Source organism: Cervus elaphus, chromosome 2, assembly GCF_910594005.1.
Source record: "Cervus elaphus chromosome 2, mCerEla1.1, whole genome shotgun sequence".
Lineage (NCBI taxonomy): Eukaryota > Metazoa > Chordata > Mammalia > Artiodactyla > Cervidae > Cervus > Cervus elaphus.
The window spans coordinates 2148098-2167876 of NC_057816.1; the positions used below are offsets into that span (position 1 = coordinate 2148098).

A 19779-nucleotide genomic window follows, 5' to 3' on the forward strand; every position below is an offset into this window, starting at 1 on the left:
TCCTCACATTAGACAGCTTTTGACATAAGAATATTATAGCTCTTATTTTATATATAATCAACCTGAGGCTTGAGAGGTTAAGTCAGGCCCAGGGTCACAAGGCTAGTGTTGACCCTGAGCAGTGGATCTGGTGAAGTCACTGTGGCTCCTCACACACTCCCTTGATATCATTTTAAACAAGTCAAGCTCTCTCTCCTAACCTTCTGCCCTTCCCCAGGCTGGGGCTGACTCATGTCCCTCTCTCAAGAGACTAGACCACAGAGAGCTCATCTCCCCTCCTGTCCTTAATGTGTAACTGGGTGTTTGTCTGTGGTGAAGGGTTACAAGCCATCTCCTTCGATCCCAAGGCTGGGGAAGGTAGAAGTATGTCTTTTTGTTCCTAATTATCTTCAATGCTTAATCCGCATAGAGCCCATCATGGCTGCTCTGTGAATGTTTGACGAATAAGCAAGTGAATGAATAAGCAAGGAGGGGTTTGCACCCAGGGCCGTCAGGTGAAGGACCCTGGCTGTGGTCCATCCTCCTCAAAAGACCTGCCCAGCCTGCAGCGAGTCTCTAAGTAGCAATGAGGCCTCCATGCTCCTTCTGGAGCGCCTTCCCTCTGCTCTTCCTCCAGGGTTCAAGTCCCCACTCACAGAGTCTATGGCAGTTAGAGTCCAGAGCTAATCACAGAATCTCTCCCCCTGGAGCCCACTCCCTTCCGCTGCTGTTTTAGAAATGCAGGGAACGCAAAGGCAGTCACTTTAATGTCCTCCAGGGCTTTGTATATAGACATTTTCAGTCTTCACAGATCAAGAGACCAAGGCCTGGGGATGGCAGATGTTCCCACATAGAAAACAGTGGTACCTGGTGAGGAACTCAAGGCCACGCATGCTGAGCCCAGGAGTCTCTCCGCCACCAGGCTGTGTTCACACGCTTTTCTTGCTTGGTCGCCCCAGTTCTGCCCGCCCCAGGAAGGAAGTCTACTCCCCATTCCTAATGGCACGTCTCCTGTTAACCTGAGAACCAAGGGCCTTTAGATCTTCTTGTTCCCAGAATAATAATTCTCACCAGCTCCAGAGGCATGGGAATGGGCCGGCATTAACAATGGGGCAAGTACCCGATGAAAGGCTCCAAACGAGGGCTCTCACACTGCAGGTGATGGAGCTGGAGGTGAGGCATAGAGTGAAGGGCCTGGCCTTCTGCAGCCTGCTGGCCTGAGTATGGGCAGTGGTTTGAAAGACCAGTCATGTGGAGGCCAGGTTGCTGTGCCAAGCGTGAAGCCACTCTGCCTGTCACTACTGCCTAGAAAGGCTGGCCCTAGGGCTCTGGCTGGTGGGGAAAAAATAGGAATTGCATTTGATTCCATCAAAGATGGTTTTCCTATTAAAACATGACTCGTGTTAAAACGCAGGGCTTAATTCAGAGTAAACATTTCGAACTGCTGAGGAGAAGCAGAGATTTATAACACAGAGCAAGACTTTAAAAAGTAAAAGCCCCTATATACTGACTGAGGCCATGAAAGCAGCCCTAAAATGCCAGCTCAGTTCAGACACAACTTGATCCAACCTGCTCCATCTTTGCTTCCAGCAGCCCGCCTGGTTCCTCATCTCAGGACTCCCAGGTTGGAAGGTCTACGGTCCAGCCTGGGCCTTAGGCCCTCCTCACTCCCTCCTGGCTTGAGCTCCAGGGCAGCCCAGATGACCTGGGCCCCCAGGACTACCGCCCTTGCTCTGTGCCCCTAAATAGTGGCCTCCACTAGCTTTGTTGAGATTCCTCTCCCGGGCCCCACACTCACTGCTGCCTCTCTCTTCCGAATCACATACACAAAAGATGGTCAGAGGTACACTCTTCACGACGTTTTCCCTAGTCGCACAAAACCTAATGACTGTCTTTTGTTTCTTTCCATTTAGAAGCATTTCCCTGGCAACGCTGTCTCTCCTTAGTCAACAGCAGCTAACTTCATCCTTCCCCTTTATCAAGATATTGTTTAGAGCAAATAACTCATTAACTGGTACAGCAACTTGGGAACCCTTTCACACTGGCTCTCAAGAGGACCTTTCTCCTGAGAACGGGGCACCCCACAGAGCTTAGGAAGAGAAGTGTCTGTGGGAGCTTTGGTAGAGCTCTGCCAGCAGACAGGCAGCTGTCCATTAATGACTGTGCCCGTACCTTCCCTGATTGGATTAAGTAACTTCACAAAAGGGAAGCTGAAGTGGCTGGAGGGACCTGCCACATTGGTATCCCTGTGGCATCTCCTCAGTGGCCGAGGTGTGTGTATGAAGGCCCGAGGCCTGCTGCCGGCACCACATAAGCTCCAGGAGGTCATGTGGGCTCAGTCCCCGCTGATTCCTCAGTGACCCAGCAGCATTCTCTTTCAATGGAAAACAGACTCATGTGGTAAACAGACTGTGTTCCAGAACTTTCTAAGTGACCTCCCTTCTCTTCCTCCTTTGCCACAGTCAGGGGTTGGAAAAGCAATAGATCTGCTTTCTCGGTGGCTCTGAAGTGACTTCTTGGCAGAGAAGAATTTCCCTTGTCTATTGCAACAGAGTTCAGGCCAAACTTTCCTAGGAGAAGAGCAGGCTCACTGGCCTGGCTGGGAGCTGGTGGCCAGCTGAGAGCTTGTTTTGGTGGAGGGACCTGGGAGGAGCCCCTCAGCTCAGCCTGCTTACTAGAAAGTGAGGCAACCTTCCCACCCTCCCACACAGACTTCTCCAGCCACAGGCAGGGCTAGAAGTCTTCCCCACAGGGCAAGCTCCAGACCAGCCTTAAGAGAGTAGAAGCTTTGCAGAGAGTCTGTCCGTATCAGAAAGCAGGATTGTGCTCCTTACCCACACAACACACTAGTGCTGGTGTCCTGCATGTGTAGCAGGTGACTGACTAAGAAGTGAAACGGCTTCTATCTCTAAGTTCTGCTGCTCTGCATTTACAACTTCCAGCCCTGCCTCACTCATATTTCCTGGATTTGACGTATATGCCTCCTGGGACAACCTGTGAGAACTGTGACAAGTACAGAAAACTGGAGGTCAGGGTATGGAGTCCAGCTGATACAGAGGGTCTAATGGTCAGGCCTGAACAGACAGGGAAGGGGTTGCCTTGGAGAGGGTCCCCATCTGGACAGAATGTCCCCCTACATGTGACAGTCAGCGCAGATCACAAGAGCACGTCTTCAGTCCTCAAATCCCACAGTATGCATGCCATGACATGTCACACCCAAGGCACAGCATGCCTTACACCAGAGGGCTGCTCACACTGAGGCATGGGACCCTGGCCCCACGGTGCAGTGGTGGCAGCCATACAGATATTGAGCCTGGCAGCTGCAAGGTGGGTTGGTGTCATTCCGTGTGGGGTGGGAGGATGAGCCCATGCAGGCAGTAGAGGCCACAGGCCCCCACAACCTCTACCTAAGCACCACAATTCCAAAGGCCTCACACAGGCTTTGGGCTTTTGGGTCTGAGGCTTATGGAGGCAGGTCCCCGCCCGCCGGTGCTATGATGCTGTCTGCACAATGGTGCTTGCAGTGTCAGCTGGCCATCCTTTGGGACAGGACTCCCAGGCAGGGTGGGCCAGGATACTTCTAGGGATCTCCTGACTCACCAGGGGTTGGGCCATCACCTTGTTGTTGTTCTTCAGTCGCTCAGTTGTGTCCAACTCTGTGACCCCATGGACTGCAGCAGAGCAGGCTTCCCTGACCTTTACTATCTCGGAGTTTACTCAAACTCATGCCCATTGAGTCGATGATGCCATCCAACCATCTCATCCTCTGTCGTACCCTTCTCCTTCTGCCCTCAGTCCTTCCCAGAATCAGGGTCTTTTCCAGTGAGTTGGCTCTTTGCATTGGGTGGCCAAAGTACTGGAGCTTCAGCTTCAACATCAGTACTTCTAATGAATATTCGGGGTTGATTTCCGCTAGGATTGACTAGTTTGATCTCCATGCTGTCCAAGGGACTCTCAAGAGTCTTCTCCAGCACCACAGTTTGAAAGCATCAATTCTTTGGCACTCAGCTTTCTTTATGATCCAACTCTCACATCTGTAAATGAATACTGGAAAAACCATAGCTTTGACTATATGGATCTTTTGTCAGCAAACTGATATCTCTGCTCTTTAATATGCTGTCTAGGTTTGTTATAGCTTTACTTCCAAGGAGCAAACATCTTTTAATTTCAGGGCTGCAGTCACCACCCATAGTAATTTTGGAGCCCAAGAAAATAAAGTCTGTCACTGTTTCCATTGTTTCCCTATCTATTTGCCATGAAGTGATGGGACTGGATGCCATGATCTTAGTTTTTTGAATGTTGAGTTTTAAGTCAGCTTTTTTACTCTCCTTTCCCCTTCATCAAAAGGCTCTTTAGTTCCTCTTTACTTTCTGCCACTAAGGTGGTGTCATCTGCATATCTGAGGTTACTGATATTTCTCCCGGCAGTCCTGATTCCAGCTTGAGCTTCATCCAGTCCGGTATTTCTCATGATGTACTCTGCATATAAGTTAAATAAGCAGGATGACAATATACAGCCTTGTACTCCTTTCCCAATTTTTAACCATTCCGTTGTTCCATGTCCGGTTCTAAGTATTGCTTCTTGACCTGCATACAGGTTTCTCAGGAGGCAAGTAAGGTGGTTTGGTATTCCCATATTGTTAAGAATTTTCCAGTTTGTTGTGATCCACACAGTCACAGGCTTTCATGCAGTCAATTTTAGAAGTAGTAGGTGTTTTTCTGAAATTCTTCTGCTTTTTCTATGATCCAGTGGATGTTGGCAATTTGATCTCTGGTTCCTCTGCCTTTTCTAAATCCAGCTTGTATGTCTGGAAGTTCTTGGTTCACCTACTGTTGAAGCCTAGCTTGAAGGATTTTGAGCATTACCTTGCTAGTATGCAAAATGAGTGCAATTGTGCGGTAGTTTGAACATTCTTTGGCAATGTCCTTCTTTGGGACTGGAATGAAAACTGACCTCTGCCAGTCCTGCGGCCAGTGCTGAGTTTTCCAAATTTGCTGGCATATTGAGTGCAGTACTTTAACAGCATCATCTCTTAGGATTTTAAATAGCTCAGCTGGAATTCCGTCACCTCCACTAGCTTTGTTCGTAGTGATGCTTCCTAAGGCCCACTTGACTTCACACTGCAGGATGTCTGGCTCTTGGTGAGTGAGCACACCATCACTCAGGCTAAGCCAAATATCCTCTTTATGGATAAGCCTGCCCCAGTCCTGGCCCACTCGCCATCAGCCTGCATACTTTGGGCCTCGCTCTAGTGAGAATCATGGTGGGGTCTGCCCAAGCCCCCTCTGACTCTCACCCACCCAGGGGACGGGAGAATAGAGAAGTGTGCTGGGCCCGCTCCCAGCAAGCCTGAGTCAATGGTGAACCACTGTCCTTTGCCCTGCCTTGCTCCCTCACTTTCAGGGTTTTCTGTGGTTTCCTGAGAACACAGCTGTGCCTGCCCATCCTGCCCCCCGATAACCAGCTCCAGTCTGGCCGTCTGACCCTAAGGCCTGGTGATGCAGGGAGCAGACATGCCTCTCCCGATAATGTCACTGGGCTGGGAGGCCAGGCCCCAGACCACAACAGGCTGTGCCTGGCCAGGGGAGGAGCACACTCATCAGCAGAACGTGGGCCCCATGAGGAGACCAGGCCGCTCACGTGCAGAGTCCCTGCCTGCCAAGTTTCTGTGATTATTTTGAAACAATTCCCAGCAACAGACACCCCACCTGGCCCAGCACCGAGTCTCCTCGCAGCCCCGGAACAACGGCTCCCAGCCCTGGGCAGCACGTTGCTGTGAGACAGCTGCTGTAACTGGATCTTGAGCCTGGCTGCCAGCACTTTGCACACGGGCACGCCTGCTCCTAGGCCGAGCTCTGGGCTGTATAGAGCGTGGCTGCTGGACTAAACATGGGTCCCCACTCAGATAGCAAACCCTTGTTCAAGACTGGGGTGTCCTACTCAGCCCCGTCTTCAGCCTGGGGCCACTGGCCTCCAACCACAGAACCACAGCTCCTCTGGCGCAAGCACTCCCCTGCCCACTCCCACAGGACAAACAAAGGACTCAGGGGCAGTTCCTCTGGCCAGAGGCTGGCATATATCAGTCCAGTCACCAGCCTAGAGCCCAACCCAGGTCCATGAGGGTCCTCATGACACACGGTATGCCTGGTTCATCCTCCTGGTGAATGAAGGCAAGGATGGGGCCAGGGCTGGCTTGCTGAGGCAGGAGTAATAGCTTGGGGTGAAGACATGGTAGTCTCAGCTGGGGACAGGGTGTCAGAGAGTGACATAGATGCCCTTATCAGGGTGTATCAAGTGGATCACAGCCCACAAACTGCAGTGGAGAGACTGTCCACCAAGTACAGTGCCTATGGAGGGTACCAGACTCCCAGGCCTCATGGCCTTGGGTTGAGGGCAGGGAGCACCCGGCCTGCCCACAGCTGCCCTCAGTGCTACACTGTGCAGAAGGCTTTGGTCGGCAGATACACACCCATGAGCCCAGTGGTCCACACAGCGCCCCTGACTGCACTGGGGCTGCTGCAGAGTATTCCAGAGGGCCTCCTGGGAACCTGGGACTCGGGACTGTTTGTACAGTCCTCCCTCTGACACAGCCTACTCAGTGGCCTTGACCCCCTGACCCCAGTTGAGGAGGGATGACTGGCAGGGGAGGGGCAGGCTCCCTTCTCCACTCTTCTCAGGCCCTCTGCTCAGTCCCTGGCCTTCCCTCCCCAGCCAGGTCCCAAAGCCCAGGGTACAGAGCTCTGATGTGCCTGGGCCAGCAGCCAGCAAGTCACGGAGAGACTGAGGACGGGGGCCTCCAGTCCGGACCCTGGTTCCCAAGGAGTCTCTCGGGCTGTAGTCGGGGTGTCCTGCGGAAATCCTGGTGGGATGGAAAATCCCCAGCAGTTGGGCCCCGGCTGAGCTGTGACCCTGCACTTTCCCCACCCGCCAGGGGTCAGCCGGCTCGCTGCTTCCTGCTTCCCTTTGATGTCCCCGTGTGAGGGAGGGGTCAGCGCCCCTCTGGGCTTGAGCACACATGCTCACTGGGCTGCAACGAGCAGCCCTGCTTCTGGGGCCTGGGGATGCTGGGGTCAGGCGGGGGACCTAGGGGGTGGGGAAGGAGGCCAGGTGGAAAAACCCCAGCCTGGGCAGAGAGTTCCTGGGAAAGAGGGAAGGAAGGGGCTGCCCTGAGCCCACCAAAAACACGCTCACTCACCCTCCTGGGCTGTCTGATCGGGGAGTGAGATGCTGTGATGAGTCTCTGTCTAGACAGGGGAACTGAGGCCTCTGGACAATCCAGGCACCGTCACTCGAATGGCCTCCTCGGGGCCTTCCTCTCACGTCTGGGGAACATCCCAAAAGACTTCAATAGTTGCTGCCATTTGCCAGGCCTCCACACAGCATCGGGCCCCAGTCTCTGAGTGTGCCCTCACCAAATCGCCAGCTCTGGGTGGAGGGCAGAGCTCACAGAGCCAGGCCTGGGGGCCCTAGTTCCACCATCCTGCAGGCTCCCTGCTGACAAGGCAGGTGCTCCCCTGAACACTGGGAAGGAGGTGGCCTTTTAACCAGCCAAATAGCCCTAGGAGGTATCTGCTGGTTTTAATTCTGGTTCACAGATAAGGAAAATGATGCAAAGAAAGATGAGGTGATCTGTCCAATGACACGTACCTCATCTGTGCTAGAACTGACATCCAAATTGAGTGGCCTGGAGCTGCTATATGTGGCACTGCTGTGCTGTCCTGGCAGGTCACACCTACACATTCTAAGGTCCCCAAGAGCCCACCGGGCCCAGCCACCCTGGAGAGGTGCCCCGGGGGAGTGGGCAGCCGAAGTTCATGCAGCAAGGCCGTAAGGTGAGCTGGGCAGGAGAGGGGGCCCTGCTCTCTGCTCCTTCCACCTGTAGGGGTTGGGGAGCAGGTCAACTCTCTAGAAGAACCTGAGAAAATGGCAGGGGCAGCGCCCTGGAGGCATGGGGACCTTCAGCAGAAGCTTGAGGGGCAGTTCGCCTTCCCTGCAGTAGTGGCTCATCTGCCTGGGAGTCCAGGTGTCTGGCCCCCACCGGCCTGTGCAAAAAGGCTTTGAGATCCTGAGGGCAATGCTGTGGAGATGCAGGTGGCTGGGAAGGTGACTCTCCCCACCCCTTTTAATGTTCAAACAACTCATCTTGTTGACTTTGATGCACAGGGGTAGGCAGAGTGGCTTTGAAGTCAGCCCTTAGGGGACATTCCTATCAGCCCCTGCAGAGATAATCTCCCACCCGACCCTGGGAGTCAGTGCCACTCTTGGGATCACCCCCTACAGTGAGGGACCTTTCTGGCAGCCTTGGGAACAGGGGGCCTTAGGTGGGTACAGAAAGCCTTGCCTTGGGAAATGGGGAGAGCAGGGGAGAGGCAGCCCAGGACACAGGCCCCCAGACACCCCTGCCCTCTGCTCTGCCCCCCAGGCACTGGTGTCCTCAGAGAGAACCCAAGGGGTAGAAGGTGCTGGAGAACCACCCTCCCTGACCGCCAACCCTGACCGTTGCCAGCAGGCTCTACCTCGGAGCTCGTGATCTGCTCCTTTGTACTGTCTGCCAGCCCAGGAGCTCATTGAGGGGCACCCCCATCTGATGGCCCCTGTGTCCCAGCAGTGGGCCTGCACAAGAGGGACAGAATGAATGATGAATCAATTAATGATGCAGAAATTGGTTAGCATGGATATCTCCTGGATTCTCGGATACCCAGACACTTCAGGAGCACAAGAAGGCAGCAAGTGGCCTGCAGCCCTGGCAGCAGGGGTGGGAGGGGCAGTGGCATGAGCGGCCGGCCGAGGCGACCAGGGTCAGGGGAGCGGCTGCAGGAGGCGGCATCCCTGTGCACTGGGGTGGAGCACAGTCCCATGGGGAAGCCAGTGAGGGGTGGCATTTGGCTCCAAGTAGCCCATGCAAGAAGGGAAGCAATGCCTCATCAGGGTGGCACTTGGCCCTCCCAGGTGCCTAGCTGTGGCCCTGGGCATCTCTCTGGGCTCACACCCACGCATGTGCAGGGAAGGCCTCTTGGGCTCCAAGGTCACCTCCCCAACAACGATGGCAGTGGCAGGCCTTGGCGAGCCTAGGGACTCCGTTGCTTGGGAGGTCTTTGCCTGAGCACAGGCTGAGGAGGCCCGCGAGTCTGAGGGCGAGCCTTGCCTTTCCCTCCCCTCTCTCAGCCTGGTTCTCCAGCGAGCTGAAGGGTTGAAAGTGCCCCTCTCTCCCCCAAGGTCAGGACAGGGAGCCCTCTCCAGCCAGGAGAGCTTGGAGAAGGCTGGTCTCCTCAGAAACCCTGCTCTGTAAGTGCCCACTGGCCTCAAGCAAATCACTCTGTGTGGCCAAGATAGTTTTTGCTGCATCCGCATGGACCTCCTTCCCTGTGCGGTTGTTCTGAGGATTAAATGCAGTCGACAATGAAGTTAAGGAGCTTCACAGTTACAGAGGGCTGGTGCTGCAGGCATGACTGTTCTTCGGATGACATGTGCCTGTACTAGAAGACTATCGCCCTCCCTGAGAAGAGCAGGGGCCCCACGGGCTATGAATGAGGCAATGTGAGAGCAGAGGCCAGGTCCTAGGACCTTGGGAACAGCCCCTGGGCCTGGCAGGGTCTTGGCTTCCATCATGAAGAAGGTGCCACAGGGGCCAGGGGCTGGGCAAGAAGCAACATGAGCAGGGGACAGAACCCCAGGCCTTGCCAAGGAGTAGGTCACAGGCTGAGAAGACATGTGTTCTAGTGCGTGACTTAGTGTGTGTGAGGGTAGATGGATGTGAGGAGCATCCATGAGAATTTCCGAGCAGTTTCCATCCCATTCCTATAGCCTTCAGGTGGGTTCAGCCTGGCAGGGGTGTCAGGGGAGACTGTGGACTTCAGGCTGCAGAGCACTCTCCCTATGGCCCTGGATCCCAGGCTGCTGCTTTCCCACTGCTGGGAACTGGTCTCTGGGGACACAGGGGTCCAAGTCACTACTCCCATCCAGGTTTCACCTGGGTGTAGGTCTCAGCTCCTTTAAACCAATCTCAGAGGTTCATCTGGGAGTCACAGCCACGTGTTCAAGTCCACCAGGCTTGGAGGCAGGGCAGAGGCTTTGGGGTGAAGTCTGGTCTTAGGCATCAGAACAAGCTGGACGAGGGAGGGAATGGGAGCCTTTGTTCTAGAAGTACGCAGATTCCTGGCGACACCAGGGGGCGGGGGCTGTGCAGAGTCCCTCTCAGGGCCTTTCAGGAGGGGCACTCAGAACTCTGTTCAGCAGCGTTTAAAAATTAGCAAGCGGAGGAGTTAGAGGCCCTGCAGTTAACCCCTTTTAAGCCTTTGAAGGCTGTTTGAACTGTTAATCAGAAAGGCTGAGCTGAAGGGCCATGGCCACTCCCCCACCCCACCCCACCCCCACCCCCTGCCCCGAAGGCCTGTCCCTAGCTGGGTCTCTGAGGCTGGGCATTAAAGATGAGAAACTGCTGTCTGCGTGGGGTCTACTGAAGCCCCCTGCCCCCTCCAAGACTCTGATGTTGACGGCCTCTTTGTTTTCTCATCTCAGCCTATTCAAGGCCATTTTTCAGCTTGCTGGCTTTGCGTTAAGATTGGGGGGATTTTCCACCCTTTTGAGGTTATGAAATAGCTCAGCAAGGACGAGGCCTCCCTGCGGGAGTCAAACCCAGCTTCCTCCCGCACGTGCTGCAGGGAAAGGCTCTTTACTGCCACAATTCCAGGAGTGATATGAGACAGGAGGAAGGCCTCTGGGGAACGGGGTCTCTCCTTGTCTGTCCTGGGAAAAGGTGGCCAGCGGAGAGCCACAGTGGCTGGAGGCGCATCCCAGCAGGGCCATTTTTAGGCCAGTGGCCATCCACTGCCAAGGGTCAGAGGACCAGGAACTCTGGTTTCAGTCTGGGCTCTGCAGGGGACACAATCCCTGGGCAGGTGACCTTCCCCTCTTCCTGGTCTCTTGGATTTCCTGTACCGCTCTGGCTCTATCCTCAATCTTCTTTGTAGGCTCGCCCTCCTGGCCTGCTGGTTAACACCTGAGCTCCTCAGGACTGGCTTCCCTTTGCTCTCCAAAACACTTCCTTGAGCAGCACCTGCAGCTTCCCGCATTGTCTGTGGGTCCCTGATTCCCAAATGTGTCTTCAGTCTGGCCCTCCACGCTTTAGACCCGCATTCCAGTCATCAGCTCCACAGCGTCCTTCCACAGTCTCTGTCATTCCAGACTTCACAGCACCAAGGCAGCGTTTCCTCCCACCAAGATCCCTACCACCCACCCTTGCCATGAAAGCCAGAAACCCCAGAATCATTCCCAGCACTTCCCCTTCCTAGCTGCCCAGGTCAGTCCAACACCACGCCAGTGTTTTCATCCTGAGATCTTTGGGAGAGCTCTGCTTCTCTCTGCTCCCTTCACACCTGCCCAGGCAGGCCAGAGTCTCTAGCATCGCAGGACCTCTGTCCCCTTCCAGTACCTTCTCCACTCAGAGGAAGGGGATCATTTCAGAATGCGAATCCCACTGGGCCACTCTCTATGTGGAAGCTTTCAGTGGCTCTCAGCACTCTTAGAACAAGGCCAAAGTCAGCAGCAGGGTGGCTGAGCTGGCCCAGCCTCCACCTGCAGCTCCCCTCTCTTCACTTGTTTCCCATGTCTGTACTCTTTCGGACCTTTTGGCTCATGGGCTCCATCCACCAGGGGGCCCTTTGCCTTCAGCTCTTGTCCAGCTGCTCCGCCCCCATTTCCCCAAGGGAACTTCTAGAACCCCAGACTAAATCCTGGTACAGACCCTGTTCTAGGTGGCTCCTGTCATGAAACCCCTCTGTGTTCCCATCCTCAGAGCACTCCCCTCGGGATGCTGTAAAACACAAATGCACACAGTGCGTAGCCTCTCTGCCCACTGGACCACAAGCCCCATGAGCACAGGGGCTGCTCAGTTCCTGTTCCTATTGAATTCTGACTGCCTGGTGAGTTTTCAACAAAGATCTGTTCAATGATTAAATCTGTAAAATGGCAATGATGGCTGCCCTGACTCTCAGACAGAATCCACTGCCTGGGCAAGTGCTGTGTAGGTGGCAGAACACTAACTGCATATGGCCTGGAGTACAGGCGGGCTCTGCAGGGGCCTGCTACAACATCCAAGAACAGCACAGCAGAAACAGGCTCCATAAGCAAGCAGAATGAAGGAAGAGGGGCTCCCTTGTTAGAGGGAGCAAGAGAAAGGATTCCACTGGGCCACACTGGGAAATGGCTCCCCACTCTATAAAAGTAATTTGCCCCAAGACTACTTCCTGTCACACCATCAGATATTACTCACCTCTGCCCTCCTGGACACACTCACACTCAAGCAGACACAATCTGGCTCTCTGCTCCCATTGGGCCCTCTTCACAGCCCAGTGTCACCGATGTGGCCTCTGGACTGAACTACTCTGGTGCACACTTGCCACAGCTGGCCTAGGCCTCCGATGGCCCTGGCCCTCTCTCCCACCCCCATCTCCACCCTGAAGCCCAGTCAGAGCCTGGGTAGGGGCCCACTCTGTCTGGGCAGTGGCCTGAGGAGTTGGGCGTGGGCCTGAGCTGGGAATAGGCTTGTGTGCTGGGCACTGGCCCCCCAGGGAGTCCTCATTCTATAACACTAATTGCTACAATTAGCAGGAGAAAAGGCTATTAGATCAGTTTCTTCTCCTGGCTAAAGCCTGGCTGCTGGGGAGGGTGAGTCCTAGCCCGAAGCTTTTCGAAGCAGCAAAGATTCTTCCATAAAGGAGGCCACATTTAAATTGCAAACAAGGGCCTCGCCCAGCCCAAGGAAAGGCTCCCAGGATAAGGCTTCAGTTTCCCAGAAGGAGCGGCTGGGAAGCAAGTACAAACTCCAGTTCTGGGGTTTTTGTACCTTCCCGATCTGATCAGAACTTTGGTTCATCCAGGCGCCCGTCAGTGACCCAGTTCTGCTAGGGCCGGCCAGCAAGGAGGAACATGGCAATGGCTCGGGAAGGAAGGACAGTACTAGGGGCCAGCCCCTTCCCCTTGCCCCGCCAATACCAGGCCTGCTCTGAAGCCCCCTCAGATGCCTCCTCCTCACAGAGCTTATTGCAAATCTTCTGGGTCTGCTGTCTATCGAGAGCCAATCACTCATCAGTCTGTGCTAACTGGAAAAGGTGAGAGGGCCATTCATCCTCTACCCAGGTCACCTCTCATTTAGACAAGACATAGGTACCTATGCTGGAAATGGCTTAGGGGACTACAGCTTAAAGACAGTTCCAACTAAAGCCCCAGGCGGCAGCCCACAGCCTTGGGATGGAGGCACCTGCCAACCTAGAGTTACATGGTTAGCCAGGGAAGGGCGTTCTCCAATTGGCCAAGCCTGGGTCAGGGTCTCAGGAGAGGGTGAACTGTGTATGCTGGATATGGCAGGATGTAGGTCAGGGCTTGCTTCATTTAAAAGACCAGAGCAGAGATCAGCCCAGCCCCCAGAGCTGGTCTCACACAGCAGCCCTCACCTAGGGTGCCCCCCAGGGGATATATGGCAATGTTTGGAGACATTTTTGACAATTACAAGTGTGGAGGTGCTACTGGTGTCTATTGGATGTAGAGGCCAGGCAAGCTGCTAAACATCCTATGATAGCCAAAGGACAGACAAAGGTCTGCCCCCCTGCAAGAAAGAATGGTCTGGCCCCAAATGTCACCAGTATGGCAGTTAAGAAACCCTTGGTCTGTGGGGCTAAGATTCTGACATGCTGTGTGCTTTCTCACTGCGTTCTGAAAATGGATGCACACTTTCCTGGCCTGGCCTCTTCCTTCATTCAACAAATCAATGAAGCCATTCAACAGAAATGCATGACGTACCCCGCCGTGTGCAGACCCTGTAGAAAAGACAGACACGCTCTCATGGGGCCTCCCTTCCGGTGGAGGAGACCAGCAGGCAACAAATAAGTAGATGCCTAAGGAGACAGAAAATACTGTGGCGTAGTCTGTGCCTATAGAAGCTTGAAATGTAGTGCTCACCTATCAAGTGAATGAAGGGGCCAACTGAAATGGCAGAGGTCTTTTTGACAAGCAGCATTTCAGGTGATACCTGAAGGAGGAGGAGAAACTGTCATCGGAAGATGACAGGGAAGGATGAGCCAGGCAGAAGTAGCTGGTGCAAAGGCCCTGAGGCACTTGGCTGGTTGGAGAAATAGGTAGAAGGCTGGTGTGATGGGAGCTCAGAGAGGGAGAAAGACAGTGGGCAGGGCAGATCTTGTAAAGCCTGATGGAATATGAATTTAATTTCCTGAAAATAGAAGCTACTGAGGATGCCTGGTAGAGGAGGTATAGGACACACATTCATTCGTTTGTTCTTGGCTTTGGGGACTCTACTGCATAGGACATGGGATTATTCACAGCCCTAAGTTCATGAAACACTGTCACCCCATAAGGGTCTGTGGGAGGCATCCCTGTGTTCTTTTTGATTCTCCATTTAAAAACTATTCTCTGTCTTCCTCTCCTTCTGCTGTAAACAGCTGCTCCAGTGTAATTTATTTATCATTGTGTGTACGTGCCCTGGTAATGCATGTAGTATCTTATCGCATGTCTGGATGGTGTGTTAATTAAATACAGAACTGTACACTGAGGCCCTTGTTCTGTCTGGCATTTGTGTCACTCAGTGTCATGTTTGCACGTCTCCATTTTGTGAGGTGTACATCTAGTCCTTCCTAGTAACCACAGCGCCAGGTTCCAACTCCCCACCCCCATAGGCCGGGCTGCACTGAGCATGCACACACACAGCCCCTTGTTCTGGTGAGAACTGCTCTCACTGTTTACCCAGGAGGGAAACTGCTAGGTTGCAGGTATTAAATATTTTATTTGAGGAAGAAGTGCTGGATGGCTCTCCAGAATGCCTGTGCCTGTCTCTATTCCCACCTGCAACACACAGGAGGCTTGTTTCCTGCATTTCTGCCAACACTTGGCATTATCCTACTTTCTAATTCTTCTCAAATGAATATCTGTTGCTTTTGTTTGCATTTATCTGATTATTGATAAGCTTGAGCATCTCTTCAAATAGTTGTTAACCCTCCTGCAAATTGCCAACTAATATATTTTCCCCACTTTTCTTTGGGGCTTTTTATCTTTTTCTGATTGATTTGTAAGACTTTCGGTATTTATTTTAGCCATTGTTTCCTTATCAGTTATATTTGTCTCAAATATCTTGCAATATGTCATCTATAACCTGAGCAGAGTAACACAAGTAAGAGTGAAAAAAGGGAAGACACTAATATGAAAATAGTTTTGACCTTTGCCTTGATGGATTTATTTAACAGATAATTAGCATGTACTCAAGTTCATAAATTTTAATCTTGAGGTTTGTGCTTTCTGGGTCCTGAATAAGACCCCAAGGCCACCCTGGGCCATGAAATTCTTCAGAGTTTCCTCCTACTACACAAATGTCAAGCACTTTTTAGTTGTAAATCTTTAAGTGCCTGTGGAGCCTGTTTTTCCAGAGGATCACATAGGAATCCACACTCATATTTCTCCATTTAGGGCTAACTTTCCCAATACCATCTTCTCAATAGTCTGTGGTGCCACCTCTATTTCATGCCACCTTCCTCTAGATACAGGGCTGCCTTTGAAGTTTCTTCTGGGCCTCTGTCTCCCACCATTCCAATTACTGAGGCTTGGAATATGCCCCAGGATCTGCTGGTACAAGGCTTTCTCTGTTCTCCTTTTCCAAAGTTCACTTGGTGTTTGTAGATCTTTTTCTTTCACATACACTTTAGAATATGTTTGTCAAGTTCCTCAAAAGCTCCAACTGGAAATTTAACCAGAGTTGTACTGAGTTTACAGATTTGGAAAAACCTGACATCTCTCTAGTGCTAAGCTGCCCCATCCAAGAGAACAGAATGTCTCTCCATATCAAAGATCTTTAATAAAATTTTATCCTTCAATTAAATTTAAAAATTTTCTTCATAAAAGCCTTTTTTGTTAACTCCAAAGACCTAATATAAACTTTGCTGCTATACTAATTTCTTCTACCTTAGCTTCTAACATGCTTTTAAATTATTCACTACCGACATAAGAAAAATGCTTTGGGCAGGGGGTACATTGATCTGACAACCAAAAACTTTGCTGAAGTCTCTTTTAGAGCCTAAAGTTGAGTTTTTGCCCATGCAGCTCAGTAGTTTTCAGAGTGTGGTCCGAGGACCCCCAGAGAGCCGCTGCAGCGCTTTCTCGGGGCCCACACTCTTTTCACGACACTGCTCAGACAGCGCTGGCCTCTTCTGTTTCCACTCTCACCGAGTTAAAGAGCTTTCCAGAGGCAGCAGGACCCCACTGGAATATGTGCTTGTGCTAGCGTATGTTTTAAGCATTTCTCAGTTGTAAATTCTAAGAGGTAACTATCAGCAGATGCAACCCATGTTAACAAAAGCTCTTTAGGGACTTCAGTAATTTTTAAAAGTATAAAGGGTCCTAAAACAAAAATGCTTAAGAACCCTGACACAAACAATCTATCTTCAATCAGCAGTTCTGTCTTTCTCTTTAGCCCTCTCTTACATTTCCTTTGCTTTTCCTGAATTGGGGGACGGCCAGGATGGCATCCTAAGTGTACTCATCTTAAAGGGACTACACACTTTTGTTTTCTCTGTTGAGTTTGCTGAAAAGTAAAGTTTCTGTATAGGACTTGTATCAGTTTAGGGAAGTTCCCTTCTAGTCTTAGCGAGTTAAGTGGTGTCCTCCCCCAAATCATAAAAGGCATTAAGCTTTATCATATAGTTTTTCTGCCTTTATTGAGAACCATATGGTTTCTCTCCTTTAGTTTCTTAATGTGGTGAATTACATGGATAGAATTTCTGATACTGGATCATCTTTGCATTCCTAGGAGAAATCCCACTTGTTTAAGAATTGTTTAATATACTGTTGGATTCAGTTAGCTAATGCTGTACATGGGAGTTCTGCATCTATGTTCATAAGGGAAATAGTTCATAATTTTCTTGTGCTTTCCTTATTTGAATTTGGACATGCTCTGATTCACAATTTAAAAAGATCCCTCTAGCTGGAGCATAAATCCTGAAACAGGCCCACTTTTCTCTTCAACATGTTTGGAAACACATTAAAATAGAACTGTAATCAAGCAACTCAATCCTTAAATTTTTCTCCTAGTGAGTATCTGGAAAACAGGTGCAGAAATGGATCATTTGAGACACCATAGAAATCTGGTTAATCCTGCCTGCCTGTTTTCCTTCAAGGAGTATTGCCTGAGCAAGGTTGTGTATCAGGCTCCTGGTAAGGCAGCGGGGAATGGACCAGAAAAGTCCCTTCTGGGAGCTCTCTGCCCAGACAGGCGTGAGGCAACCAGGAAAGGGACTGGGAAACACACCTCAAATGTAGTTTTTACTATTACTAGCAACATTCTTGTATTTTGCAATACTCAATCTAGGTCAAAACTATTCTGTGTGGATGAATGATTCTCTTTCATGCCCAGAACAGTCCTATGGGAAGGCACTTAACCTCTATTTTACAGAAAAGGCACCAGCGGAGCAGTGGAGGGTGGCAGTGAGACTGTCCCAGCTACTGCCCACACTGAAACCCCTGACCCGAGTCATCAACCTCCATCTCCACAATTTCTGTGGCCACAACTTCTATTCCCTCCTCCCACCCCACCCCAACCTGGACCCGAGATCCTGACCCCAAAATCGGGACCGACCTTTGACTCAGAATTTCCCCTGCACCTAGAAACCTCGACCTCAACTCTTGGCTTGGATTCCCAGCCCGGACTTCTAACCGCAACTCCAATCTCTCCAACTTGCAACCCCAAATCCCAACCCGGACACAGATCCCTGCCTCAGGCTCGAATCCCCAACTGGGACGCCCGCCCTGGAGCGCCTCCACGGAAATCGGATCCCGACTCGGCCTCCAGGGCCCCCATCGTCAGCCCCGACCCTGGACTCAGAACCACAGGGCGGACACCACACCCTCACCCTGACCCCCGCCCCAGCCCTGGATCCTGGACTCAGCCCGGTTCTCTCCCAGGCCCTCGGCCCCTCAGATCCCCGACGCAGACCGTGAGGCAGACTCCAGCCGCGGACTACCGCCCACCCCTGACTCGGACCCCACACGCAGAGCCGTGACGCGGACTCAGCTACGCGACTCAGAATTCCAATCTTAACGTGCAGACAGACCCCGACCTGATCACGGACTTGGAGCCCCGACCCGCAATGTGACGGGGACTCGGACCTGGATCCCCGAAGCAGAACGGCGAGGCGGCCTCCAGACACAGGTCCAGCCCTGGACTCGGACCCTGACCCTCCCATCCTCGATCCTCAGTCCCTGACTCGGAAGTACGACGCGGTTCTCGCTCCCACGTAGGCGCACAGCGAACAGCATGCACCAGCCCGGCTCGGCCCGGGCGACCGTGGCGACCCAGCAGCCTACCACCCACCCACGAGACATGGAGCTCACCTTGGCTCGTCGTCGATTGCCAGCCCCCGCGCCACCAGGCGGACCGCGCCCAGAGCACTGACGGGCCGTGAGGAGATCGCAGCCACGAAGACGGCGGCACTAAGGTAAGCGCAGCCGTGAGGAGCGCGGCCGGAGCGGCGTCTCGGTGTGGAGACCGCAGCACCAATGTGAGCGCAGCCGTGAGGAGCGCGGCCGAAGAGGCGTCTCCGTGAGGAGACCGCGGCACTGAGGTGAGCACAGCTGTGAGGAGCGCAGCCATGAGGAGCGCGGCCAGAGAGGCGTCTCGGTGAGGAGATCGCGGCACTGAGGTGAGCGCAGCCGTGAGGAGCACGGCCGGAGAGGCGTCTCCGTGAGGAGACCGCGGCACTGAGGTGAGCGCAGCCGTGAGGAGCGCAGCCATGAGGAGCGCGGCCAGAGAGGCGTCTCGGTGAGGAGATCGCGGCACTGAGGTGAGCGCGGCCGGAGGGGCTTCTCGGTGAGAAGAGCGCAGCCTGTGAAGTGCGCTGCGCGGAGAGCGGCGTGAAGAGCACGGCACCGAGGTGACTGCGGCTGTGGAGTACGCGGCCAGAGGAGCATCTTGAAGAGACGAGCGCAGCCAGAGCAGAGCACGGCCCAAGGACCGCGGCCTGAGGAGAGCCAGGTCGTGAAGAGCGTGGCCGCGAAGAGAGCGCGGCACTCAGGGGACCCTCGGCTGGGAGAAGAGAGCTGCGCGAGGTGCTGCGCGTGCCGGGGCGCAGCGACCGTCTACGGACTGGCTGCGGTGGCCCCCGACTGGGGTAGATGTGGCAGCCGCCCCGCAGCTGATTGGATAGCCTACGGGGGCGGGCGTGCCACGTGCCACTGCGCGGATTGGCCGCGGCGTGGAGAGCGGTGTGCCGCGCTCTGCCATTGGCTGAGAGGGCTGGTGCCGATGCCACCCGGGCTCGCATTGGCCGGGCGAGCCCAGCGCCACGTGCCACACCCCGCCCCGTCTGCCCAGACGCCTATGCTGATCCACCCCCACCCTCACCCCACCCCCATCCCACCCCCTCCCCAGCGGTCGGAGCGTCCACCCTTGTGATCGGATTCTGTTTCGAGCCCGCGGCGCGCTCAGCGCCCAGCTTGCCCCTGATGTGTAGCTGTGCACCTCCGAGTGACCCTGAGGAACGTCTGTGGCTTTCCGCAAGGGGCTGGCCCTCTGTGCAGCCCTCCCCAGGGTCCGCGCGGGCAGGTGAGCGGGGTGCACGGGCTCCCGTGTGGCTGCTCAGGGGGCGCACCTCCCTCTGGGGTGAACCTCCCTTGGGAGCTCTGCTCCTTCGTCTTCAGGAGACCCTGTGAGAAAGACGCCATGACTTGTCCAGGCCACCCTGTGAGAGTTGGCAAGGCTGAGGTGGCCCACGTGTTTGGCCTTCCTCCTGGACCCTGACTACTCTG

General features: G+C 53.5%; 2 protein-coding genes across 5 annotated transcripts in view; one reads left to right on the forward strand and one right to left on the reverse strand.

Moving 5' to 3' along the window:
• Positions 1–19779, forward strand: part of KCNQ1 (potassium voltage-gated channel subfamily Q member 1) — a 365808-nt gene that overhangs the window by 201204 nt on the left and 144825 nt on the right. The window lies entirely within an intron of this gene.
• LOC122707862 lies at positions 3990–19314 on the reverse strand. Its single transcript, XM_043923817.1, has 2 exons — positions 18367–19314; positions 3990–4026 (listed from the first exon to the last, which is right to left on the reverse strand). Exons 1-2 carry the CDS (start codon positions 19293–19295, stop codon positions 4008–4010), a joined length of 948 nt encoding a protein of 315 aa, XP_043779752.1. The 5' UTR covers positions 19296–19314; the 3' UTR covers positions 3990–4007.

What these genes read in the sequence shown, in the direction of transcription:
- LOC122707862 (XM_043923817.1), bottom strand. Translation starts at nt 19,295, where the DNA reads ATGCGAGCCCGGGTGGCATCGGCACCAGCCCTCTCAGCCAATGGCAGA.